General features: G+C 43.2%; 1 protein-coding gene across 5 annotated transcripts in view; it reads left to right on the forward strand.

Annotated features, from left to right (window-relative positions):
- FBXW11 (F-box and WD repeat domain containing 11) overlaps positions 1 to 27633 on the forward strand; it is a 66958-nt gene that overhangs the window by 20168 nt on the left and 19157 nt on the right. For all 5 annotated transcript variants that reach the window (XM_085237099.1, XM_085237098.1, XM_085237101.1 and 2 more), the window contains 4 exons: positions 12236 to 12298; positions 13346 to 13571; positions 23740 to 23926; positions 24436 to 24526. In XM_085237099.1, coding sequence (XP_085093225.1) covers positions 12236 to 12298; positions 13346 to 13571; positions 23740 to 23926; positions 24436 to 24526 — 567 coding nt within the window. The remainder of the gene's footprint in view (positions 1 to 12235; positions 12299 to 13345; positions 13572 to 23739; positions 23927 to 24435; positions 24527 to 27633) is intronic.

Raw genomic sequence — 27633 nt, forward strand, 5'->3', positions numbered from 1 at the left:
TTTGTGTATCTGAGTGCTTTCAGTTTTATGACTTTAATTATTAACTAAGCCTGCTGTTTCTTCGGGGCAAGAAGAGAGACCTTCACTTTATTGGGTCAATTCACAGTGTTTATTTTTAAGCAGAAGAGAATGGTTACTTGCTGGATGACTTTGAGTGTTAGCCTGTGAGCTCGTATTGAGCTGAGAACCAGAGCTCTTCCTCTGTAGCCTCCTTAACCGAAGAGCAGAAGTGTTCCCTGATGTCAGACTGAATGTCTCTAAGTTTTGATTCCTGATCCCCCATCTTGAAATATTTCCATGTAATGCAAACGTTTCAAGTTACTTGACTAGTGACTGTTAATTACAGGGCAGTTCTCTCACCTTTGTTTTTTCTTCAGAAGCTTTTAGTATTCAAAAATCAGCTGTCTAATCTGTAATCTTTATGGCTGTGATAGAGATCAGAAGGAAGTTGTAGTTCCTTGACCCTCTTTGTGGTATTTCACTAAGCTGCGCTCTGCAGAAGTTTTCTGTACATTGGAACAGAAATGTGAGCGTAGAAATGCACTCCTCATCAGTCACTTGCTAACTTGCCTTTGCTGATGTTTCTCTGTGGTGCTGTTAGAGATCCCAATCTGCCTTCTCTCAGCCTGGGACGGATCCCTAAGGAGGCAAGCACGCTTCTTGATGATGGATTCACCTATCAGCCAAAGATGCTAGACCTTGCTTCAGCAAGTCCTGAGCCATGGCTTCTATCTGCCACAGATAAGCATCATTCCAAGCATCAATTTGTGTTCCTCAGGAAAGCTAACACAGTTGTGCTGAGGCTGATGCATTTCACAGGCAGTGGGTGGGAGCTGTTGTTCCTGATGGCCCTTGCAGAAGCCTGCAGCTTGGAGCACAGAGATGCTGGGCACGCCTTTGTGTGCACACTTCCTCTGCCTCTGTTGGAAAAGTGGGGTTTTATTTTTTGCTCCCTGCCCCCGTTAGGGCGCAAAGAAATCTGTGAAGTAAACTGTCATGTTCTTCAGCCTGCCTGCTAATAATGCCGTGCCTGTGCTGGGAGGAGTGAAGTCTGCCGTACAAGGGAAGAGGAGATGCAAGGCGGTCTGTTCCATGTATGTCTGATGCAGTCCTCATCCTTGAAGATGTCTGCTCTGCCTCCCTTCAAAGAATCTGCAAAGAAACAGGAAATAAAAATTTCCTGCTAAAATGGAAATTAAATACGTTCAGTTCCTTCACCCAGTGCTGGTAGGTTTGGGGTCACAGGCTCACAGTCAGGACACTCGTGGGGAATTGAGCTGCAGTGTTGATAGCAGCATTAGTTTAGTTTTCATGGATAGAACGGACATAAATCACAGTCACAGATATGCCAACAGTTGACAAACCTGATGGTACTGAGCCAATCTTCCAGACACCCACATATCAAATATGGGAGAAGTGATATAGCAGAGAAAGGAGGAACTGTAAGCAAAACTTTGTACTGTTCTGTAGGATGTTTCTATGGCAAACGTGACTATTTTGCAACCCTTTGCTACAGACAGGTGTTGTAAGTCCTGAATTGATGCATGGCATTGTGTTGGTGCTTTTAGGGATTCTTACCTTTTAATGCTGAACTCTTTCCTTTTGAGTTCTTAAGTGTTCTTATCATTCTTCAGATTGACACGTATTTCTTGATACAGATAGTAAGCCAGATTTTAGGGATGGCCTGAACTACTAATTCTCGAATAACCCTGATTTTTTGGGGCATCTACTCTGCTCTTTACTTTGCAGGGTTTTCTTTAATAAATGCAGAAATATTTACTGCTAAGTGTTCAGTTTAACATAAAATATGAAAAGAGCTAAATATTTTTTTAAGAATTGCTAGTGAGGAACAGTGGACTTGAAAATTCTCTCTGTACAGTATTTAGTAGCTCATAATTAAATGCCCTGCTTGAGAAATTAAAGAAGGACTTAGTGGAGATATCTTTGGAATTATATACATGACTGCAGGATGTGAATGCACATTGCAGCTTGCTTTGGGAAGTCGTGGTGCTATTGTCTGCTAAGCTTTTGAAGATATTTGAACTGGAGGATTCATTCAAGACATGATACAAAAAAAAGACATCCATGCAGGAATCCAGGAACAATTGTGTACTCTCAAGCTTAGGTGGATAAAGAAAATGTAATCTGAAAGTCTTGAGCATGCATACGGGTGTGTGCCTTGGGAGAAACCGTACATACTGGGCCAGATGCCTATGAATTCAGTATCTGAAGAGTGGAAATCCAGGATGCCTGGTGCTCTTAACTGCAGGGATTTTTATGTTTACCTGCAGTGTCTCTTAAATGCTGTGTAAGCCATCAGCTATCCTTAGTGCTGCTAGTTGGAAGCAAAAGCCCTTCCAGATTCCAAACCAGGACATGAAAACCAGAGCTCTGGAGAAAGCTCTCTGTTTGTTCAGAAGTATGCAGCAGTTTTCCTGCTGAAGTGATGTGAAACTCAAATGTCTTCAGAAAGCGAGGAGATAATTGTTGGCCTGCTGCAGCAGTCCCAGCTTTGGTTTCAGGGCTTCATTGCACAACATGCTGCTTTTGGCTGTCGCGGTGCCTTTTGGATCCTGTAAAACTTCTCCAGGTCTTTGTGGGGCCGATGCAATGTGCTGTGCTGTAACGTGAATTGCTGAAGAGATGGATGAAAAACAGTCCCCCCGAAAGCGGAACCTGAGACTCTGGGCACATCTTCCCCTGCTCTCAAATCCCTTTCTGTAGCGCCTTCAAACCAGAGACTTTCTGCTGTTAATTAACTGCAAGTTGAAGTTGCAGGGAAAAGTGGTGCTGACCTTGGAGGTCAAGAGCATTTAGACCTCCATTATATAAACCATGTGAAATCCAAATTAGGCGCTTGCGTGTTCCTTTTAATGCCTAGATAAAATCAGCACTTGAGTGTAGTGTTTGGCTAAGCCCAGGCAAGGCTGAGTGGAAATTGGGGGAAAAAAAAGAGTATTTGATTTTAGCATCTTTTATTGCTGAAGGCTTCTTTCTTAACCAAAGCTAGTCCACAGCCTTTTTCTAAGAAAGGGCTTTCTCAGGGCTTTTGGTTGAGTATCAAAAATGCACTGAAATTGGGTATTAAGCAAAGACTTGTTTTGTACACTTAGTAAGTGGTTAGGATTTCATGGATTAATATGGCTTCATTAGCTGCCAAATTGGAAGAACATTGCTGTGCATCTTTGGAGAAAAACATGGACTTACAATGGCTCTTGAATGGCACTGGAATCTTTCTTGGAGCAGCTGGCTGGTTTTAGGCTTTATTTTTATTGAATATTTTTATTGTGCTAGCTTCTATAATGTCTTGTGTGTAAGAATGTTTCTTCCCACACTTCTATTTTGCAGAAGACAAATACTTGAGGTTACTGAACACATTCTGAGATTTTGCTGTTTCAGACTCCTCCATGTTTTTGAGTAATGTTTTTATAACTTTTACAGAAAAAAAAAAGATCTGTGTAGGATCTTCTTCAGAATGTGGCTGCAGTTCTCCTGCTCCCTGGGGAGGGGTAAAAGCCAGAGAACGAGTTCTGGAGTCATCCTGGTGGCCACTGAAAGCAGGAGAGGATGGAGAGGAAAGTGCCAGGTCTATTCCTAGAAAAACTGGAGAAAGGACACAGGCAAGCTTAGAGAATTGATTGTTTAGTTGAAGCTCGTATTTCTGATCCTTAAATCCTCATTTGTCTGTCTTTCATGATAACAAACTTGATCCTGTGGCCTTGTGGTTGCTGGGAGTTGCTCTGTGTGCTTCTGTGTGCAGTGCGTGTGTCTGGAGGTGTCAGGGGAAGGGGGGGAGGATGAGCACCAGCAAATGGCAGCGGGGGTGGAAGGAGAATTGGTCAGATTTTTTAAGAATGGCTTGATTATTGGGGTTCTTTTAATAGACTGAAGTCTCTGATGCCCGTTTGTATTCTTTGTATGGCTTTTAAGGCACCACTGTGCTGGGAGCTGGGCTCAGCTGCTGTCTGGCACATTGAGGTAACTAAATTTGGGCAGAATGGGTTTCATGTGGATCCAGAAGTCTGAACCTAAATTCCCTCTGGGCATCCAGGAATAACCCTTCGAGTATTTTAGCTTTGAACCGGGCAGCCAAATTGCAAATGTATTTAATCTTAACATAGGCTGATTTATTTTGGATGAATCTGAAGGCGTCCGAGGATGACCCGGTTACCAGCTAGATCTGAAATTTGCTTCTGAGATGCTCCTCATCCTACCTTTAATCTGAAAAACTTTGAGGATGGATGAGAATTGTGTAGGAGAGCATGCGGTGCGTTCTCTGGCCGCTCAGGATGAGATGCACTGGAAGCTCTGACAACTTCAGCTGTGTTTAATTCAGTTCAGAGATTACCACGCTCCTCAGTTTGAGGGATTTCAGCAGTGTCAGCAATGAGCTGGAGCTCTGTACCACTCTGCAGCAGCACTGAGATGTTTCTGCTGCGGGCAGGAATGCGGCCGGCTGCATGCAGCACAGAGCCTGCCAAGGAGGGCTGGGTGCCCGGCTGAAAACAGGCAGGGCTTGTGAGCTGGAGGTATAATTCAACCTCTGAGTAGGCTGGCAGAGCTCTGCGCAGTCCAGCTGGTTGACGATAAAGCCAGTTTTCAGCTGAAAGGAAAACGTGATCGGTGCGTAGCAAAGTTAAGCTATAAAAGTCAGAGGGAAAGCACAAATGAATGCGTGGGTTTGGAGGGCAGGAGCTGCTTGGTAGGTGCTGGTGTGAAGCCAAGGGCTGCAGGCTCCCACCTGCCCTTCTGCAGGGCTCCCATCCTTACGTGCAGGGAAGCAGTTTGCCTGATGTCCATGTTGGGCAAGCCTGCACCGTGGTGCTCAGAACAGTGCAGGGCTGACTCATCTGAGCCACAATTACACAACTCAGCTCCCTGTCCTTGCACATACAGTGTGTTAAGATGTGATGGATGCAGGCAGCTTTTGTTACTGACGCTTTGCTCCAGACACTCAGGAAATTAAATGAGAGCAGGGTGTGTTTGGGACAGTTACGCAAGGAATATTTTAGACATCATCCCTGCTGTACCTGTTGAGGTAAGCTCTCCCCTAAGAAGTGCAAAGCTGTTGCATATTATAAAAAAAATATATAGGGGAGGGCATGGGCAGTTTAAATTGTCTGACAGATCAAAAGCGTTCTACTCCCTGTCTAATTTTAGCAATTACACCTGCTGCTGGAAACACTGGTGTCTCTTGGGATTGCAGTAATTATATGGTTTTTTTTTCTAGTAATGTCTATTGAGTGAAAATATATGCATGGAAAACAACTGGTAATTTGGACAGAAGTAGCAGGGTTTTCTCTTGTTCCAGCCTGAATTGACTCCTAGTTTAATCAGTCAGTTATGTTTTTATACCAAGCTACGATTCTATGATTCTGATCTCTATGAAAGCCTGTATCGTGCTAATTTTAAAGTTTGAAAAGCCAGCAGAGTGGTTTTGCTTTTTCAGTTGCTCAGCAGTTGTGCTGTGCAGGTTGTGCTGTGCAGGTTGGGCTGTGCGTTACCAGGCTCACTGCCCTGCTGGCAGCTGCAGGATGCCCTGCACATGGCTGGCTGCCCACTGCATGGAGCTGCCAGCGCCCTGAGTCCTTCCCTGGGGTCAGATCCTTTGCTTGGTGTTTCATGGAGCTGGATCACAGCACAAATTCTAAACTTGTGATTATTTCGGTGGAATTTCACTTTAAAAACAGGCGATGTGGTTTAGTACTCCGTGAACAAGGCTTCTGAGGTTAACTTAATGTTAGATCATTGTGCTAAATGTTAAGAGATACGCAGTCATGTATTTACTGAAGAACAGCAAATGAATTTTGCAGTGATGTAAGGCAAAGATTGACACTTTAGAAGCCAAGTTGGAACACTGGTACTAATTGCAGTCCTCAGAGCATTCATGATTAAGCTGGATAACCTGTTGTATACAGTTGTAGTTATTAGTAGCCATTTGTGTTCTTCCTCACCTGCAGAATAACTGTTCTAGAGTGGTGGAAGTGCAGAAGCACTTGAGGTTTTCTTTCTTTGAGCAGAGATAGGGCTGTTGGGTACTGGGAGCTCTTACTGATCAGGCAGGGCTTCCTGAAAATCAGGCCCCTGGGAGCTGTACAAATGGGTATGTAAAAGGAATATTAAGTCTGTGAGCTGAGGTCCAACCAGTGTTTGTTCTCCCATTGTTATCCCATTTGTGTTTAAGGTATCTGCTAGTACTGAATCTTCTTGCAAACCTTTCTGTGGTTAGTCAGAGGCTAATAAAAGCGATGCTTTATTTTCAGTATGAGGATTTCCTTCTAATTTTGCCTTCAGCTGTTAGATCTTGGTGCACTCTCAGTATTTCAAGTATATTTTCGGTTGAACTTCCAGCAATAACTGCACTACCTGGCAACTGGGGAGCCTGGCTGCTAGGGGAGGACTGAAGGCAATTGAGCTGATGTGTGTGGTTACCTAATGCTTACATAAACGGTTCAGTTTAAGCTGAAACGAGAAATTATTAGTACAGGTCTCAGATATAGGTATGACCGTGATCAGCAGAACTAACTTTCAGTTTACTTGAAACCCTTCAAGTTGAACTCGATGACCCTTAGAGCTTTGTTTTCACAGTGCTTTATAGTGATTGAGATGTGGATGAAGAGTTTTCTCTACCATCATATTTTTTGAATCTCTTTATTTGGCAAATTATTTGGCCGTGGGCTCCACTGTCTGCTTTTCATCTCAGGGGACTGTTTTCATGCAGGTATGGCTTAATTATCTCACTAAGTAGAAAATCAGAATGAACAACAACAAATGACAAAAAGAGATGGTGCGTGGCCCCATTTATTGTAGGCATCCTGAGCTGAGACCTGGAGCTATGGTGTTGCTGGGGCCGTCTCCTCTGTGAAGCCAAACATCTTTGTTGCTCTGCTTTCAGTAACTGTTCCTAATCTTTTATTACTCTGTTGATACAAGAATCTTTTATGTGCTTCCTCCCTATATAGCCTTTGGCTATACTTGCAGAGATTTTTTTGAGGCTAGAAGTCTTTCCAGTTGTTAGCATAGGCACATTTTGTCAGCGGCTGCCTATTTCTGAGCTGGAATTCAGAGCCACCAGAGTATTTTGCATTCCTCTGCAGATTTGGAGGGACATGAGAAGAGATTTTGTCCTTGATGTGAGAAGAGCTGCTACGTGTTTTATGTGGTTTAGATGGGTGGTTCTCCTGCTTCACTTGGTGTTTGGGCTCTCAGTAGTTAAAAGATGTCAAGTGTCAAGATGTTTCTAATAAACATAACTTATCAGATTCCTGGATTAGAAAATAGCGACCATTGCTTCCTGAAGAGGGACTTACATTCGTTTTAAAGCACTCTTAAGCCATCTGGGGCTTCCTGGCTATTTCAAAAGCAAGAATCCGTGAGAGACACATACCCACCACTTTGAGATGTTAGAGATGTCTCGCTGCTTTTCTTCCTAATCCCCTTCCTGGTGTGGTCCTATTGTGCTGGGTGGTGGATGCCTCTCCTCCCCTGGGTGCTGATAATTAGTGCCTTCACCAGTCCCTGCCTGGCAGAGCTGGTTTCAGAAGGCAGTGTGAGTCTGCAGGGAGCCAGCTTCAGCCTCTGTGTTCGACTTCTGAGTATCCAAGTATGTATGTAGTTACTTGTGTCGTTTTTTCAACTTCTGTAAGGCTAAATGTAGGCATGATTTGCTGAAGGAAATCAGAACTGTTTTGATCGGTTTTGTTCATCTTGCAGTTTTAACTAATATTCCTCCAGTGAGTGGGGACTTTGTCAGAAGTGGGAACTTGAAAGACTCGACTTACTTGATCTTGGATTAGAATTACTGACCTAACGGTGGGGCAATGCAAGTTCTTGTTGGCCACCACTTTTCATTATGGCTGAAAACTGTAATTCCATTTCTCAAGGTAGGACAGCTGCTGGCTAGTTTGGGCTAAAGCTACGGATCCATCCTTCAGCAGGGAGGAGTTACTGGAGAGTCTCAACAATGTTGTTTGCCTGGCTGGGAGCTGCTGCAGCTGATTGTGAGTCTCGTCCCAGTTCCCAGGGTTATTGCTATCACCTCTGTAATTGCTCTGTCGGTACTGGAACTAAAACTGGGTTAAAGAACAAATCTGCACCGTGCTGCTGCTGTTCAGTCGATTAAGTGTGTGAAAGCGCTCCCAGATAGAGAAACGTGGTGCAGAGCTCGGCTCTACCTGCCTGTAGCTAGCACGGCTGGTAGAAGATGAGATAGCTTTCTGCTGGGAAAGGTGCACCTCTTGTCTTGGGTTCTGGGAGCAAGAGACCCGCCTTGCTGGCATCCATCAGCAGGGAAATGGAGGTGCTTTTGTACCTGGTGTCATGCACTTACACAGCTGTGGAACTATAAATCCTGGGGAGATGCCAGAGTGTAGTTGCTACCAGGTATGTAAGGATCTTGATTGACACTGTGATTTATGATGTTTTGTAATACCTGCAATATTTTTCCCTTTTGGAAACATTGATGGTTGTTTTTATTTTTTTAATTTCTTGGGATCAGATTTCTGAAGGAAATGAGCTTTGTGTAATGATGTTGCTTGTCAGTATCTCTTTCTTCTCCCCAAGAAACTTTTGAGCGTGTTCACCACATCCACCTGCATCCCACAGAAGGGTGGAAATCCCAAGAACTGGAAGCACTGCGAGCAGAAAAGCTGAAGAAAGCTTGGAGTTCTTGCAGGGCTAGAGGAGGAACGTGGGATGCTGCAGCACGGAGAGCAGTTCGTGCACTTCATTGCTGCTGCTGATTTACTGTTAGTGGGAATGCAGACGGGCTGTTCATGGAGTGACTTTATTCAGCTGAGCGTGACCGTAGGGCAGCGTGAAATGTCTGCTCAGACCCATTGTTACTGTGTCTCTGTTGCTGCCTTTCCTGGTAGGGGATGGAGAGTGCTTGTTCCAGGCTGACTAATTAAGGAACGACAGCTGGTTTGAAATATCATTTTAATTTTGCAAGAGCTATGAGTAAGTTAACAAGAATTTCTGGAAAAAATGAACTTCCAAGCAGGATTAATTGACAGTATTCAGAAGCTCGGCTTCTATTGTGAGGAGCTGCTGGGCTTCTGTGATCCTGGCAGTAGCACATCCTGCCTGTTCTGTCTGCCTGTGGGCGCTGCTCAGCCCCACTGCAGGGGCTCAGGGCTGCACAGCTGAGCAGGGAGGAGCTCTCTGCCTGCACCCATGCTTGCTGCATGGGGAAACAGGGTGTGGATGATGTTACTGGTGCTTGGGAGCTACTGGGAAGCTGTGCAGGAGGGCAGTGGGTAGCTGTGTGTCAAGGCTGGGTGGGGTAGGCAGCAAGATGCAGGTGGAGAGCAGGGAATGAATGGCATGGTAAGGAGGAGTGTCCAACTTGTAGATGCCTATCTCACTTCTTGCCTAATAGTTGGAGACCTTCCCATGCGAGGACCGGTGACACCAGCTGCTAGGAGTTCTGGAATTCTTCTGATGAGTACTGTGGATATATAGGACAAATTAGGCTTGTCTGATTGCTTCTTCCGGGCCCAGGACAGGATCCAGCTGGGCATCTTGTGTTCTTCAGTTAAGTCTTGGTGGTGTGTTAGTCTGGGTACAGTGTGTAAATCCCATATGAGTTGGGATGTACGTGATCTAGGGAATAACCAGAAAAGTTAAATGTTGTATAGGGCAGAAGTAGAAAGAATTTATTAGGAAGAGAAATTATAATAGGGAGCAATTTGAAGCAAGTTTAGGATAGAAGAAGACAAGAAACACTTTAGTTGATACCATTAAATTAACATAGCTGTGTGTTAAATACGATCTCATAGGCAGAGTTAAATTTCCAGCTAAAAGTGGATCCGTGCAGTCTGCCCTCATCTCCGTGGCCCAGACGTCAAAAGGACATGGATGTGCCAGTCAGCAGCACTGCTGTGTGTGCCAGATAGTTGCTGTGGAACCAAGCAACTGTCCTTGGGCAGAACCGTGCTGAACCTCTGAAGGACGAGGGACAAGTGGAGAGGGGTGGAAGAAACACAGCCTTCCTATTGCTCCAGCACAGCAGTGTGCATACCAGGGACACAGCACCCCCTGAAAGCCTGCTACTCTTGACCTGAGCAGCGTCAGAACCAGAGCAGAATTTCTGTAAGAAGAGCTTGCTTTGTAGTCAGTAGCACAGCATGGAAGTCTGAACATCTTGGTCTGGTTTTTCTTGCACACTTTGTGTTAGATTGCTGCTCTGTTGTGTGTTCCTGGAATGAAAGACATTGCATTTAGAGCTTTATTCTTAGCCTACATCTCAGAAAAAGATAACGGTGACCTCTGGGAATTTTCCCAGTGAAGATGCAGAAGAAAGCAGTGGCAGACACTCCGTGACCTATTGAAGGAAAGTGAGGCTGGGCTGAACTGATAGAACGTGGGATTTCTGCTGAGCCAGGCACGGCAATGGGAAACTTCAAGGTTTGATACTCTGAGAGTTCCTCTTCTTGGCTCCTAGGTAATGGCAGCTCATAGAATCAGTGCATGTTTTTAACCTTAAACATCAAAAGACATTGTGATGCTCCTTACTCACTTAGGTGCGTGCTAACTGAAAGCACTGTCAACAACATACGGGGAATTTTTGAGTAGTGTTTTGATATTTTTGATTTTTAAACTGAGAAATGTGCCCAGTGTAATTCCATGCCTGCCTTTTGGGCCAGGCTAGCTGGCGTGGACCTGCTGGATGCCAGGAGGGCTGCAGTGAGCTGTGCACCACGGAGTCTCATGGGCACAGCTGTGCTGGTGCTGGGCTGCTAGGGGCGTGCTTCTCCAGAAACCATAATTGGGAAGTGGGGCTTCTTTCTCCAGTGTTACTGTTCTTGTGTGCCCAGAAGTACTGGTACATACCTATCCAGGGAATAGAAAAAGTACCTTTTCTCCTTTGTCCAATTCTGGATTCCCTGCTCGCATCTCCTGGGCTTGTATTTGGTGTTGCTGTGCCATAACCAAACAGACTGGAGTGTTCTATCACCCAGCAGGCAGCTTTCATAATGACATCTTCCCTCTGTGTGAGATGTGGTTTTCATATGTAACAGCAAGGCAGAAAAGGGCTCGGGGTGTGCTTCAGAACCAGCCCTGGAGACAAGTGGTGGAGCAGGGCTTGCCTGTAGGGATAATGCTGTTAATTTTTGGTTTCGAGTTTGCTGATTTTGGTGTGCTTCACTTCTAATAAGAGAGGGATAGGGAGATGAAGTGACAAATGTTTATTGATGTGGAGCAATGTTTTGGTTTGGGAATGTAGTTGTTAAGGAGTTAAACCATAATCAGCAATGGCAAGAGTAAAGGAGATGTGTGACTTATTTCATCATGTGTTTGACTGGAGTATATTGTTTCTCTTTCCGCTGAGAGAGGGGAAGAAGGATAAAAAAAAAAATACAGGCAATGTTTTAAGACCTTCAGGTTTTCTTGATGGCCACCTGGTAGTTATTCAGTGTGCAGTGGGGAGGGCAGGCTGGTAGGAAGCTCAAGTGTGGAGTACCAGTGAGCAGGCAGAAAGAAATGGCAGCTGGGTAGTGACAGCAGAAGTGAGCAGGTAATTAAAAGAAGGAAAGATTCTTATAAATTTAAGTGACCTCTAAAAAGAAGTATTTGTGGCTGAATGTTGCTAGAAATTCTTCCATCTGTTGTTCTCGAGCAAAAGGGAAGGTGAGGAGCAGGGAGGAGCAGTGGTGATGGAGGGCGAGCCTTGGGGTGAAGGAAGCTGCTGAGTGCCAAGGGGCCATGGCCACAAACTGACTGCAAGCTGCAGGAATGTTCTGCAGAGGGTGATCCCTCCTCTCGTGCTGAGCTAGGTCTGCAAAGAGGAGTTAATACTCTGTTGCATGCAAGCAGAATATCATGATTTTATTTATTTCTTTTTTTTTCCAACTAGATGTGTATGATTTTGCTTTGGCAGAAAGTGCTAGTTGATTGCTTTGACAGGTTTAATTACTTTGGCCTGAGTAGGATGCAAGTGAGTTTATTTCCCACTGAGAAAAGCGTTGAAAGGCTGCATGAAAACCCTTCAAAGAAATTGAAGAGGGGCTGGGGAGTTGTCTTTACAGTAAGTGGGTTTGATAAACGTGTCAGTTAAAAGGGGAATTTGTTTACAAGACACAGGTTTTGTGGCCAGAAATCTCTGATAATTTCATTCACTGGGAAAATTAATTTTACCTGTTCAATTAATTTGCTTTTTCATCATGCTTGTACAGCAAGGAATTGCCGGAGTATGAAAAACAGAAAATTAAAATCCTAATTCCGTTTTTCCTAGAACACATCAGTGATGGAGGATCAGAATGAAGATGAGTCTCCAAAGAAAAATACCCTATGGCAGGTAGGTGTGTGTGCATGGGGAGAGGTGGGCCATGGCTTTCCTTGGGAAGCTTCCACATACTTGTGTCTGCAATGCAAAATCATCCTTATATGTAGGCTGACTGTATCGTCCTAAAATAAGCTCAGTGTTCAAGTGAAGGATGACATCAATGAACAATGCTTGAGAAATGATTAGATCTTAAATTCTGTGGTTTGTGCTGACCCTGAAATGACACAGTTGTGCTTCAGAGGATATGTGTGAATGTCCAGCCTTTCAGAGCAGGTGGCCTTTGTTTAAAAGGAGAAATCCAACACTTATGCATAGAAAGGAGCTGCAACCAGTTGGCTTTGGACTATTTTGGGAATATTTAGGAGAGCCTCAGAAGCCCTTTTTGATGTCATAAAGAGCTCAGAAGAGCCTGGCATGAGCGTTTGATTCTCTTTGCTGATAAGTAGCAAGTCCTGGAGTGGTGTTCTGAAGCATCCTTATTTGTCACTGAAGCTCTCAGGGTTTATTTTTTGTGGATGTCTCGAACGTTGATTGAGCTGTTTTTCAGAAACAAAACAAGCATTGCTGTTTGACATCACATCATTCTTGGGCCTTGTTTGTGGGCAAACAGTGCGACAGTGACATGGAGGGTCTTGATGGTTTTTATGTTAATTGGAGAAGTTGTAGCCAGCTTTTGTACATAACTGAGCATGTACTATTTTAACTGCTAGAGCTGTAAAGCATTTGTGGAGGCAGGCTGCAGTGTGCAGCAAAGGCAAACTGGCATGTGCAGTAGGAACCACTTGTTTTAGAAATTTTTCAAACTAGGTAAGGTCTTTGATGTTAAAATTGTAAGAGCTAGGAGAATTCAAATTTCAGCATAACTCCTGGTTTGGAAGAAGGGCCTTTCACTTGGCCTTATCTATGGCAGATGTGGTGTGCATGGCATTGCACATAGCTTGAACAATGCTTGAAAGTTTGATTGTTGTCTTTGGTTCTTCTCACATTCTCTTCATTGGTGAGTTCTTAGAAGGCTGTTCTTGTTCATTTTATGTACTGACATTTCGTTTCTCAAAACAGATAAGTAATGGAACTTCATCTGTGATTGTCTCAAGAAAAAGACCATCAGAAGGAAACTACGAAAAGGAAAAAGACTTGTGTATTAAATATTTTGACCAGTGGTCTGAATCAGATCAAGTTGAATTTGTGGAACACCTTATTTCACGAATGTGTCACTATCAGCATGGACATATTAACTCTTACTTGAAGCCCATGTTACAACGGGACTTCATCACTGCGTTACCAGGTAAATTAATATTCATTTTACAGAAAGCGTGTTGATGAGAGCGTTTTTCTGATGCCTGGAATGTGTACAGACTTTTCTGAACGTCCTCCAGATGTAGACTGTCTGCTTTAAATAATGTGATGTTTCCTAGTCAGAGGAAATTCAGGAGGGCAGCTGAGTCATTTGCTTCTGTGATTAATTGAATTGGCCACTGGATGCCAGTGTTGTTCCATGAAGAGCGGTTTCAGTAGTATATCCTGAAGAACAGCACGTTTTCCAAATCTTGAATGAAAAGCTGCCTGCACGGATAAATGAATCTGGTTCGTCTTATCTTGTTGCTGACTCAAGAGCAGAAACAGTTGGGGATTTTTGTGTGTTGTTCAGCTTTGATTCCTTTCTTTGCTTGTTCAGAACCTCCAGTTCTCAGAGCAAAACTTTGTCAACAGTTTGAATATGAAATATCTTCTTACACTTCAGATATTCATTTCTTTGAGAAATATGAGCATTAATAAATAGGTACACAAAATCTTTCACTTTTAATTTCCTGGAAAATTGTGGATTTTTCTTTCCATTGATTTATGGAAATATTTTTTTCTGAAAGGTAAATATGTGGATGTCATTCTCAGAGTGGGAAGTACACATCACATAAGTGATCAAAAATGTGTTCTATTTGCCACTGGTAGTAAAATAGCACAGACTGACACCTGCAGTGAGTGGTCTGTGGCTGTTATCCCCAAGAACACCACAGCTGTGTGCAGTGAGAGGGGATACGAATGGAAAGGTCTGGAAATTGGTGATCTGGTAATCACCAGGACAGGTGAGGAAGGCTCCTCCAGCAGCTTGACCCTTAGAAGGTATCTAAGTTTTGAATGCTGCTACTTTGGTTTTTAATATTATGGTTGTTGTAGCTTGGATGCTGTGGGTTTCTATTCTCTATAGTGCTATATATATATATAAAATTATTTTTTTTCCCAAAACTTGGATAAATTCAACTTTTGGAGGTAATGAGATTTTGACTCTGTCAAGCATGGTTGAAATTAAATTCATAGTAGCCAGAGGGATGAAGTAGGAGGATGAAGAATATGGGGTAGGATGCAAAATAATACAGAATCTCATGTGCTCTATTTCCTTTTTATTAAAAGAAGAAAGTCTTAAAAGTATGAATGGAGGCCATGAAAGGGAGGAAATTGCCTTTTCTCTCACATCTCCATTTCATGGAATTTCTTTTAAAAGAAGACTTGGCTTATCAAGGCACGTGCACAGAAAGGTGCTCCTCATTCTAACTGGAGAGCTCTCCTTTCAGTAGTGGACATTTCTTTCAGCTTGCTTTGCTCTTGATTTCCTGATTTCTCTAGGGGAATATCTGAGATGTAACAAAAAAAAAATAAAAATGAAGTGAAATAGACCATCACAGTCGTCATGTGCAAGCATGAGCTTCAATTATACTTTTGTTTGCCTTTATGTTACGTGTCAAGGCAGATATAATGGAGATGCATGGTTCTTTTGTATTGCATCTGTATTGCTGAGACATCTCTGGGAGCTTCCTTGCTGACAGCTGTTTTTACCACATTTGTATATAACAAATGTAACAAATAGATATTTGTGTTGATAACTTTTGTTGTTTGGAAGCATGTTTCACATGCTGGGTGGATGGGGGAAGAGCAGTAGATGTAATCTACCTTGATTTTAGAAAGGCATTTGATACTGTCTCCCACGACATCCTTATAACAAAGCTGAGGAAGTGTGGGATAAATGAGTGGACAGTGAGGTGGGTTGAGAACTGGCTGACAGGCAGAGCACAGAGGGTCGTCATTGGTGGTGCAGAGTCTGGCTGGAGACCTGTAACCAGTGGTGTCCCCCAGGGGTCTGTGCTGGGTCCGGTCTTGTTCAACATCTTCATCAATGACCTTGATGAGGGGATAGTGGCCACCCTCAGCAAGTTTTTTTGCTGATGATACGAAGTTGGGAGGATTGGCTGACACGCCTTCAGGCTGCCATTCAGCGAGACCTGGACAGGCTGGAGAGCTGGGCAGTAAGAAACCGGATGAGGTTCAACAAAAGCAAGTGTAGGGTCTTACACCTAGGGAGGAATAATTGCATGCACCAATACAGGCTGGGGGATGAGCTGCTGGAGAGGAGCTCTGCAGAGAGGGACCTGGGCGTCCTGGTGGACGACAGGTTGGCCATGAGCCAGCAGTGTGCCCTCGTGGCCAAAAAGGCCGATGGCATTCTGGGGTGCATTAAGAAGAGCGTGTCCAGCAGGTCGAGGGAGGTGATCCTCCCCCTCTACTCTGCCCTGGTAAGGCCTCATCTGGAGTACTGTGTCCAGTTCTGGGCTCCCCAGTACAAAAAAGACAGGGATCTCTTGGAAAGAGTCCAGCGGAGGGCCACAAAGATGGTGAAGGGCCTGGAGCATCTCCCCTATGAAGAAAGGCTAAGTGAACTGGGTCTGTTTAGCCTTGAGAAAAGACGACTGAGAGGGGACCTGATCCAGGTTTATAAATATCTGAGGTGTGGCGGCCATAGCGGTGAGGCCAGTCTCTTTTCAGTGGTACGTGGAGACAGGACGAGGGGAAACGGACATCAGCTGCAGCACAGGAAGTTTCGCACGAATGTGCGTAAGAACTTCTTCATGGTGAGGTGACGGAGCACTGGAACAGGCTGCCCAGGGAGGTTGTGGAGTCTCCTTCCCTGGAGATATTCAAGTCTCGCCTGGATGCCTATCTGTGCGACCTGGTGTAGGGAACCTGCTTTGGCAGGGGGGTTGGTCTCAATGATCTCTAGAGGTCCCTTCCAACCCCTACAATTCTGTGATTCTGTGAAGATGTGAATACTGGAAACTGTTCCATTTTTCTGTGTCAGCCTTTCTTAAAGGCAATATTGTTAAAAGAGACTCTTTGCTGAGGATGATTTGCTGTTTTCAGTTTTTTACTTTGATTAGCTTATGTTTGACACTGCCGACAACACTCTGAGAATCAGGAGCCGCCTCATGTCGTGAGGAAACCTTGGGGACTTTGTGATGTTTTTATTCATTTGAAAAAGTTATTTTTCTGCAGATACCTGTGGTAGAAAACACAGTTTCCCAGAATGCCCAATAGAAGCCAAGTTTTCATGTGGTGCTGTGCCGTGGTGCTGCTGAGCAGGGAGCTGCCCTGCATGCATGTCTGAGATGCCTCTGCAGAAAACAGTGATGCTTGTTGCCTTTTGTCTGCATCCAGGGTCTTCAGCGTTTAGATGGGAGCTCTGTGCTGCTGGTGTGCATTCGTTACTTCTTGAGGTGCAGTAGGACACATCAGTTCCCATGAGAGCAGCAGGAAAGAGACGTTAATTCTTCCCTTACCATCAGCCATGAGGGAATCTGGATTTGAATGTGTGGTGTTTCTGTGTAGATTTACCCAAGAGCTTAATTTGACATGAATGAAATCAGTGCCATGTTAGAATGACATCACGTTAAACAGAAGATCAGTATTGCTTCTTAAAAGGTAGTTCTACTGCTCTGAAGTAAGCTAGACCTGTGTTTTAAACTGAAATCATTTCTACTTGCTACTGTCCCTGCTGATTTTCACACACACAGGGTGTCTGGCTTCCCTTTGCCTCAGTGGAAAAAGTGATCGTTCTGGTGAACTTCGCTTCAAGTAGTGGCAGAATGTTTAGCCTGCAGGCTCTGTCCCTACAGGCCAGGCTGTGCTCAGCCTCTTTCGTGCTGCCATGAGCCTGGCACACAGCTGATGCTGCCTCAGCTCCTGCAGATCCCACCCGCATCTCTGCAGTGATCAAAGTCAGTGCAGTTGCACGATCCAAGGGACTGCTTTGTGTCTAGTGTTGGTCAGGCTCATAGAGCTGACATCCCACATTTGGGTTCCGTTGTCACACAAGGTGATATTTGCACATTGAGCTTGGAAATCCCTGTGGATTTTAATTTTTTTTAACTTACAGTTGAAATTCAACCAAAACTTCATCTTGTACCTCTAATGAACAACAGCTGGCTTTTTTCACCATCTTCTGTAAAACTGCAGAAGCTCTGAAAGAGGTATGAGGGAATAACATGGTTTGCTGTTAGGTAAGCACACCAATAAATGCTGGATACATTTTACTGAAGAAAATTCAAAGATTTTAGTCCCTAATTTGGAAACTGCTTTTCAAACTGAATGTTCAGACTTCTAATGTAAAACAGGGATTTGGAGCTGCTTCGGGCTTGAAGTTATCTGAAGGTGAAGTCCTGCATGTTGTGTGATGGGATTCTCACAGGCCCATCTGACTGCAGTGTAACGAACTGGTCCACTGTGCAACTCCACATGAAAATTTCACTTGACATGGCTTTGATGTGAGTGAGGTCAATCTGGATGTCTTTGCAAGCAGGAAGAACTGTAAGAATAGGCTTGGTAGCAAAGCAAAGAGGTGTGCATCCATGCTTTGCATGCAGCTTTCAAGGCTGTGTGTACGCACAGAAGTTGAGATTGCTGTATTCTAACAGCATCAGGAAGCACTCATTGCTGACCTTTACAAATCTATTTTTAACCATTATACAGGATTGTAAAGGTTATGTGTCTGCTAGTGGAGGGTTTCTACCTCGTAATTCGCAGTTGGTCCTTAAAACTCAGTGAAACATGGGCTTCATAAAAAGCAGTTTGTATGTGTTGAAGTGTAAAGTGTACTGTCACAGACTGGGATGTGTAGAGACATTCTTGCTGTTGTGAAGCTGTGGCAGCTGATTGCAGCTAGCTTTTATGAAAGCCTCGGTTAACTCAATGCAAAATTGATGTGTATTTGGTACTAGGGTTGCACCACACGCAGGAGTCTGCAGCAGTTCTGGCTCTGTCAAGTGATGGGAAGCAGCCAAGCACCTTTCCTGCCTTAAAACTCTCCAGACCTGAGGTCCCCTTGTTCCTAAAGCATCTGCTTGCTGATGGGTGCTCAGGTATTAACCCTCTTGAGAGCATTCCTAGCCTGCAGAAAACAAGTCTTACTAGGAAAGAAGGCTTTCTGTGTATTTTAAATTAATTAGATTTCTTGCTCTCCTTAGGGACCACATTCCAGCCCTAAAGTTTTGCTATGTTACAGTGAAACGTTCTTTATAAAACAGGATTCTGAGCAGGACGTGGGTGCCAACCAGATGACTGTGGGCTCTGCATGTGCTGCAGGAGGCCCTGAGCTGGCCAGAGTTGTGCTGTGTGCTGCTCTTCTCACCCGAGGAGTAGGGGCAGTGGCTCCTAGCAGCACAGCAGCCGTCACCAGCTTCACAGTGTCCGTGGGCAGTCAGCAAATAGCTGCACATCACCTCCCTCAAGGGCAGCTCAGGTTTTGGAGGGACTGCTGGGCCTTCAGGCTGCAGTTTGAGGTCAGTGTGCTGGCAGCTGGTCGATGCCTTGCCCTCAGCTTGGCTGGCTTTATTGCCTGCTGGAAAGTGCACCACATCTTTTGAATACCTTAAAGTAGATTTTATTGTCTGGTAACCATCATATTTATTTAATGAGGTTGCATTTATCTACTTAATTTGATTGCATTTCTGGACTTGCAGCATGAGGTGGATTTGGATTCAGGTTTTCGCAACTGTTTTTCAGAGGAGTATTACTGCCTTTTCAAATGCACTTGTTTGAAGACTGAACAATTATAAAACATTCCTGCTTTTGTCTGTCATTTTTCTTAATCAGTTCTGCACAATGACATTTAATCTGGAGAACTATCATTTTGAAAAAAAATAGTATTTCACAAGGAAAAGAAAACTGAAAGCACTTGGACCAGCAAAGCTGATGAATGTACACGTTGTATTCCTTGATCACATTTTTAAGTAGGGAAAGTAGTGGGCTCTGCCAATCCTATCTTTGCTTAGCACCACAAGAGATAAGACAGAGAGCCAGCATGGTGTTTGCCTGCCATCGTGGCTGGGAACCTGATGCACTTTGGTAGTCTCAAAACAGCAACGGGAATCAAACTACCAAAACTGCCTAAGTGACACTGAAGTTCTTACACAGAGGATTTCAAATAGTACATATGGATTTCCAATAAAGGAGTATGCTGTTTGCTGCTTGCACTCGATTCTAAAATGCTTAACCTGCTGCTGGAAAGCAAGGGGTACTGCCCTCCTCACTCTAAAGGCATTTCAGTTCTGCTTACAGCAGACCTAGTTTTATTTAGTGCTTTCTGGAAGATGATCTAAGTATGGTAGAACAGGGGCTGAGGCCAGTGTGTGCATTGTTCAGTTCAGAGGATGCTTTGCAGTATGGCTTTTTTATTGGGTTGACTGTTGGTAACTCTACAGCTCCTTGGCATTCTTGTCTTGCTTTGCAGTGGGGTAATTATTTAGTTCATTGCCAGGAGATGGCAGTAACAGATAAACTTCTATGGTAGTATAAGTGTGTATGAACATTGCTTGAACGTCCTGCATTGTCTGTCATGTTCTGCCTTGGGAAGTGAGACTTTGCACCTGGTATGTCCATGGTCTTTACATTTCAGAGACTGCTGAGAGCTGTGAGCAAGGTGACAGCAACAGTTGGGTGCCAGCATGGATGCTTTGTCCCATATCCTTCCTTTTTGAGTGTGTGTGGTTGGAAAAAGGGCAGACTCAGGGTTTGCTTACAACTAATTAGCTAAAAACATTTAACTTGCCCCATCTGTGAATGTTAGTATGCCTGTGCGGTGATTTTCTGTTCTTTATTTATGTTTAGCCAGTCTGGCAGTGTTAACACTTCTCAGGCCTGGAATTAGAGAAGCATCCAGTAGGAGGGTTTGTTCAGCATGGATCCTGCTGTCCCATCTTTGTGACAAGAGATACACAGTGATACTCCAGCCAGAACGTCCCTGCTGAGGACAGCTGTTCCTCTGGTGCTACAACTAGGTTATTTGATGAGCTTTGATTCTTCTGCTCATTCACCTGCAGTCTTTCAGATGCTCTAGTAAAAGATTTCTTTCATGCCTTTAAGGTGCAGATGATGAAACATTTGCCTGTCATCATTCACATGCTGCTGGCTTTTATGGAACCCAGACATAGCTCGAGTGGGTTATTCCTCTAGCATAAAGAAAAATTAAGGTCATCTGAAAAGATTAGCTTTGTGTGTGCCTCTGCTCTTCAGGTAGGCTGCAGCTGATTAAACCCATCTTTCACATGGCAGAGACAGGACAGCATCGTTGAGCTCTGGGATGGCAGAGCACTGAAAGTCAATGCTCTTGTCCTGCTGTTTTACAGACATTCTGTTGGCATCAATGATTACCTCCCTTTTTAAGCTTGAAACATAGCAGCCTCATCCTGGCCGCTCTATCAGTTCTGCAGTTTCCTAGTGTTTCTTACTGCCTAATGACTTGTCTAAAGATCCTTGTGCAAATCATAATGCGTCTGCAGCCCCACACCATGGCACCTGTGCTGGGAGAACAGCGGGAGCACCAACTGGGTCAGAGGAGGGAGAGGAGGGTGCTCTGAAAAGGCAAGGGTAATGAAGTGGGAGCCCTGAGCTCTTCCAGTTCGTACACAGACCTTGGTGTATTGCTCTGTGGGTAGCACTTGCAGTTACAGCAGTTAATTGCCATTATCCTCTGCATTGTTTGCTTGGGGAACTTCAGTGCTTCAAGTGGAAAACTTTCTTCCTTTTCAGAATGCCCTGACAACTGTTGTGTGATTAGAGTGTTACACTGTACCTGACAGCTATGTCCTCCACAGAGGCTGATCTTGTGTTGCTGAGCACCACCATGTTGTTCTGAAGTTAGTTTTGTTGCATGCTGTGTGCCCTGTTGGTAGCACCTGTAACCTTCAGCATCAGAGAGCTGCTGACTAAGCAGAGCTGTCTTGCTTTCACAAGTTGTGTCCTTTGCTTTTCACTGTGAGTAGAGTTATTAACTTGCTTCCCAGTGGTTTTGTGCTTTTAACTTTGAGAGAGGACCTTGCAATGATTACATTGCCCTGAGAATCCTTGGGAAAGTTGCCAAATCACAGTAACTTCAATGTATCCTAAGTAAACAGTGTTGAGAATCCTTAAGTTGATAATTACTGGCAAGGTTGGGATGGAGCAGACTGGAAGACACAGTGTGTGCCAATCCAAGCTGCTGGTAGTGCAGGAGGTGCTGCTGCTCATAGCTGCCCTGAGGTGCTCTGTTGTTGGGAGAGACTTCCCTGGCTTGGATGTGGTTGGGTTGGAGACCCCTGGTTACTTAGACCTTGCCACCATTCAGTTGTTGCACTGGCACTGAAAATATTGTAGGAGCTGCCTTTTTGTAGTTCTCTGAATTGTTTGGGAGAACTGAACCAAGTGCTCTTCAGCTGCAGGTGTTGTTTTCTTTTCACTGCTGCTCAAATTTATGAAAGCTATGCCCGTGTACAGAGCACTGGAGGACTTACTGAGCACTTTAATTCTTTACAAAAAAAAGTTTCATTTTTTTTTCCCCAGTATTTTGAAGTAGGTCATGATGAGAGAGTGGAAAATAAAAAATGATCATCTTCTACTTTGAAAGTTGTTTTTCATGTGTGACCAACTGGCCTATGTTATCTATGAAAAGGAAGTTACTTTAGGTTTCTCATGTAGCAGTTGAGAGCTTATGGGAGACCTACCAGTGATGACTTGTTGGAGCAGAGGCACTGGAATTGAAATATGAACGGGAGAAATTTGCTTGCTGTTTTAGAATTAGTGGAATATGTTACATAAGTGGCTTCTGCATGGTTTTAAGCTGCTTCTAGTAGTTAGGATCATCCAAAATATCAGTATATCTCCAGTCCACTATTAACTATTGCATATTGGCTTACTGCTGTCATGCCTTATGCTGCAGATGGAGTTAGGGCATGAGAGTCTCCATGCAGGTGTTGTGTCTGTGACATCTCAGTACTTCCCAAGAGCTCTCAGTTGGAGCTGTGGAGTTCTGCTTACAGTTCTGTCGCGCACAGTGCTGAACTTGGTCTGTGACCCATCAAAGCCTGTGTGGTCAGCAGGCAAACACGTACCTCTGTTCTGCCATGGTGTGCTCAGGGCTGGGAGAATCACGGAATCATAGAATGGCCTGGGTTGAAAAGGACCACAGTGATCATCTAGTTTCAACCCCCTGCTACGTGGGGGGGTCATCACCGACCACCAGACCAGCCTGGCCTTGGGTGCCTCCAGGGATGGGACATCCACAAGCTATCCCAGCAGGTGAAGAGGAGATGCAAAGATACTGTCTGTTATTATGGCTGTTTTATATATGCTGTGAAATCTTTGAAGCTAAACCAGAGTTACTTCGGGCCAGCATGTATGGTTCAGAAGCTGAGCCACTAGCTGTCACTATTTCAGAAGTACTTGACTTCTGGTGATCCTGAGCAGGCTTTAGCTGTTTCTTAGAAACAACCATACTGCTGGGACAACAAATAAGTGCTGCATTGAATATGACTACGTTAAACCTGACGTTGTTTTAAAACATTTATTCCTCTTGAATTTTTCTGTAGCTGCAGAGAAACTACAGCCACCCTCCTCTGCTGGTGTAGTCCTTCACTAATAACTTCCCTGAGCATGGAGGCTGGTGGCAGCCACCTATCAATCAGCATAACTGCCTGAGGTGTTAAAGCACCACGTCCACATAATGAATTTGTCTGATGCATTTCCACTGCTTTCTCCTGCTTACACCAGGCTGCAGGGCATGGTGCATACCCAAAATTAAGGAGAGGCCTTGGCACCTGTAGATTGTAGAGTTGAAATACAAAAGAGGTCCCCATGTTTAATCTTTTTTTTTTTTTTTCCCCCCAGTCTTTGCTAATGCTTCTCCTGGAGATGTCTGTGTTTGTTGCTGTAGAGTCTGTCTTCTGCTAGGTTGAGTTATCTGATGTTACACGTAAGGCAGCAGGAATCAATATTACAACCTTGTATTACAGATATTGAGGAATACCTGCTTCTTGGACCGTGTAGCCCCATGGATTAAGTGCCTAAAACATCCAGGATTCTGTGCTGAGAAGCAGCAAAATGCTTTCTGCTGCTGATGCACAGTGGTGAAGCTTAGTTTGCTCTCATTTTTTCTGTGAAGATGGGACAGTCTAGTAGCAGGAAAGGACTGAGGAAATAGATACTTTGGTGTACCTCGTGGGATTAATTTGTAACTGATGCTTCTGTGTATGGTATAAATCATCACATCTGCTCCAGTGCCTTAAATAAAGCTGCATTATCTTTCAGTGTACTGTAAAACGTGTTTAGTAGTTCGTTGTGAAGTGATTGATGTGTTGACTGCCTTTGTTTCTTTGTAGAGCAAGGCTTAGATCACATAGCAGAAAACATCCTTTCCTATCTTGATGCCAGATCACTCTGTGCAGCAGAGCTGGTATGTAAGGAGTGGCAGAGAGTCATCTCTGAGGGAATGCTATGGAAAAAATTGATTGAAAGAATGGTACGCACAGATCCGCTGTGGAAGGGACTGTCAGAAAGAAGGTGTTGGTAAGTAGACAGTAATTCATCTCTTACTGTGTTCTCCGTGATAGATTGAGCTCCACCAGAGAGCACTCGATAGTGAGTATCACTGCAGTCCTTATCCCTTCTGTGGACTCTTGTGGGGGCAGCAGCAAAGAGCTTTTCATCCTTCACAAAGATATATGAAGGTATCAGGTGTTCTGCTTTGGGAACCTGTTTCTCTGTGCTCTCTAGTGGTGTGCCTAAGAAAGTGCAAGGCATGGTGTAAGGAGCTGTGCAAGAGGAGGACACCCTGCTGGCCAAAGCCTTGAGAAGCAGAGAACCCTTAATCAGAAAGCCATAAGGAAAACACCTGTTCCTTTCCAAATACAGCTGTCACATTCTAAAGTCACAAGGGTTATAATTTCAATACTAAAAATTATTACAAGTATTCTGTAAGAACGTGTCGTAAGTTTTTGTTCTTTGCAGATTTTGAATTCCTTTGCAGTTGGGTTTCTTTGTAGTAAACATAAAAATATGTTTCTGGTTCTTTCTAGGGATCAGTACCTGTTTAAAAACAGACCAACAGATGGCCCCCCAAATTCGTTTTACAGGTCCTTATACCCAAAGATAATACAGGACATAGAGGTATGTTTTCTGACATGTAATATCTGCAGCACAAATGATATTTCTGTAGTTAATGTTTCAAAGATGCATGCTGGAATGATGAAGCATATTATATGCATTTGTATTACTACTGCGTTCTGGGCTCTGAAAACTTAAGAAATTCCCTCAGCAGCTTTAATGTGTTACTCTAAGCTTTGTGTTAACACTGTCCTTTTTGCATTTAAAGATTCTGGAATTCTTTTGGGTCTGTGGTTTTTAGTAAAATGGCAGTTTTAGGAAACTGTTTACTTGAAGACAATCCTTCCTACTTGAGAATGTTCTGATGGATTTGTTACGCTCACTTAAAACATGATCTGAGAGTTAACACTAAATGCTGATCATTTTGAAGTGTAGCTCCTGTGGTAACTTGTTACTTGTAAAACTGTAAATGATACAAATACAGCTTTCTGCGCTGGATGGGAATCTTTTTTGAAGATTTTATGTTAGAGAAATTAGTCCTACTGTAGCAAACTCAGCAGGGGTATCGGAGGTAAGGAGGTGATAGAAATGACAAATCTTTTGTCTGATACAAAAATGGTGGTTATCTTTCTGGAGTAACAATGTTGGGCTCACTTCTTAAAGATACTTCTGATAAGGATCATCTATTCTACTTAGCAGCAGAATGTCAGTCTTGCTCAGTTTCCTATATACCCACCACTGAACTCTTCAGTGATACTTCAGGCATTATTGTATTTATTTCAACCACATGATGGATATGAAATTTTGGTCTGAAGTTCATTAGTGGGGAAACGTGTTTTGATGTTTAAGGCAGATGTGATCTGATGGAATCATTCTGCCATGGCAAACATGAGTCTGTGTTGCTTGGCACTCTCTAAAATTATTCAGAACTCTTAGCCTATCTGTAAAATGTAACTGCTGCATATAAATATATATGTATATATATATTATATAAAATATAATCCAATTTCCAAGTATTTTTAACCCCTGTTACACAATTTATAAACATCTAAAGATCAGAACTAAGAGTTAAATGTTGCATAGGCAAAGAAAGATCAAATTTGATACTTACTTGCTAGCTGAATGATGCGCATCTTAGTATTAGAAAGATGTCTTGTATGTGTAAGGCATGGCAGTGGTATTATAGTGATGATAAGCCCATGGAATTAAAGGGAACTCTTGATGTGATATTCTTTTGTTTTCAGCAAAATTTTGATGGTGTTCAGTAACAAAAATGGGAGAAAAGCAGTGTGGAAAGATGGCCTTTGAAATTGCATAGAATATTGAAGAAGTTCAACATTATTTTATCCCAGATTTTAGAAGTTATTCTCTACCAGTACTCATTCAGTAAGGTATAAGTAGAACATCTACATAGGTTTATTCTCGTTACTAGAGATGGAGAGTTCCTTTGAGGGGTTATGAAGTTGTAGCCTTTAAACTTTGACAGCCTGTTATTAAATAATATGATTCTTTAGTCACTAGTGATGCACTGATAAGATAAACAGAAATGGTGCTCCTGAAATGGATGGTTCTCACTAGCAGGAAATAAGTAGGGGGGAAAAGATCAAACTCTTGTGTTTCACTCCTTACCATTACTAATGCAAATATTAAAAGTAAAATGTTTCGGTATCTTGAAGTGGAAGACTATGCCACTAAAAATATATACTATAGCAAACATGTTTCTTGAAAAACTCAATTTTGTTAAAATAATGGTAAATATATTAGACCTTCAAATTAAGAGAATTTTTGCACTGTGCTGCCTGGTAAGTAGGTAATCTATTCAAAATTTGCAGAAAATATCAGTGTCAAGAAATAGTGTCCTGTTGAGCAGTATGTTTCTATTCTGAGTTTCAGCTCGTACATTTTTGTTTTTTTCATCATATAATGCTGAGGTGAATGATGTGATAAATGTTGAATATGTGAAGTGAGGAGTTACCTGGTGTCAGGTTGGAGCTGTGGAACATGCTGTATGTAGAACACAGGAACCACTACTGCCTGGAAATAGTGAAGTGAGTAATGAGCATGGGAAATGAGTTGTCTTCTCATCTGTATGTGAACTTTGAGTTCCTGCCCATTCCAAACTACCTGCAATCCAGTTGCTTTTACAACTTATTTCTGTAGTTTTTTGGGTAGAATTTAAGGTACTGTCAGCTAACCTCAGAGCTGTACGTGGCCCATGGATATCACTGCAGAAAAGTAAAGCTGGAAGGATGCTGGAGCTGTCAGCTGTGGGCTCTTGATTCTTAAATTCACTTGAGCAAAAATGAAAGCTTCTGTTTGTCCATATTCAGGAACCAAGTGCATCTTTGTCCAGTCTTTTGGAGTGGAGAAGTCTCTGCTTGAAGCAATGGCTGCTTCCAGCATCGTCACTGTTTGGTTCATACGGGCAGCGTGTTTCCCACTGTGGGCTCTTGGGAATGGCTCAGCTGGAAGCAAAGGCAGAAGGGTGAGGTGGTGTTGTGCCATGTCAGCGGTCGCCCTGCTTAAATGTTTCAGGCTTTTGAAATACTGCTGTTTTTAGATTTCCAACCTGGAGTGGGGTTGGTGTTTTTGCTAATAACCCAGAGTCCTATAATTCATCTGCTTCCAAGAGTGTATTAGATTTTTTTTAACTTATAAATCATCCTTTTAAAGCACTTTTCACAAATTGCTTCCCTAAAGAACTGTCAAAGGAAGCTTTTAACTTTGTTTGAAAATGTAGGTGGTGGGTAACAATGGCAACAAGACTTAACTGTAAGGGTTGGAACACTTCCTAACTCTCTTCTGCTTGGTTTTGATTTTGCCCTTGTTTGGTTTTTTTATGCCTTAAGTTATACTTTCCCTTACTTTCATACTTTTCCCATTTCTTCACTTTTCAAAGCAATATGCAGAATCTCTTAAATAAGACTTCCATTTTAGCAGTGTTGAAGAGTTTTCTATCTCTGAATATCAAAATGTTTTTTCTTTAAATATTTATCTGGGCCTTTAATAAGATCTTCATTTTCTGTCACAGCTTAGGCAGCTCATGATGAACCAAAGATGCAGACACTCCCTTCATCCTCCTACTAAGGCTACTGTGTTAGCACTGCAATGTGATTATCTTAGTATCTCTATTATCTTGCATCTGAGGGACTCAATTTCTTTATTTTTAA

This window comes from Meleagris gallopavo, chromosome 15, assembly GCF_905368555.1.
Source record: "Meleagris gallopavo chromosome 15, MGAL_WU_HG_1.1, whole genome shotgun sequence".
NCBI lineage: Eukaryota > Metazoa > Chordata > Aves > Galliformes > Phasianidae > Meleagris > Meleagris gallopavo.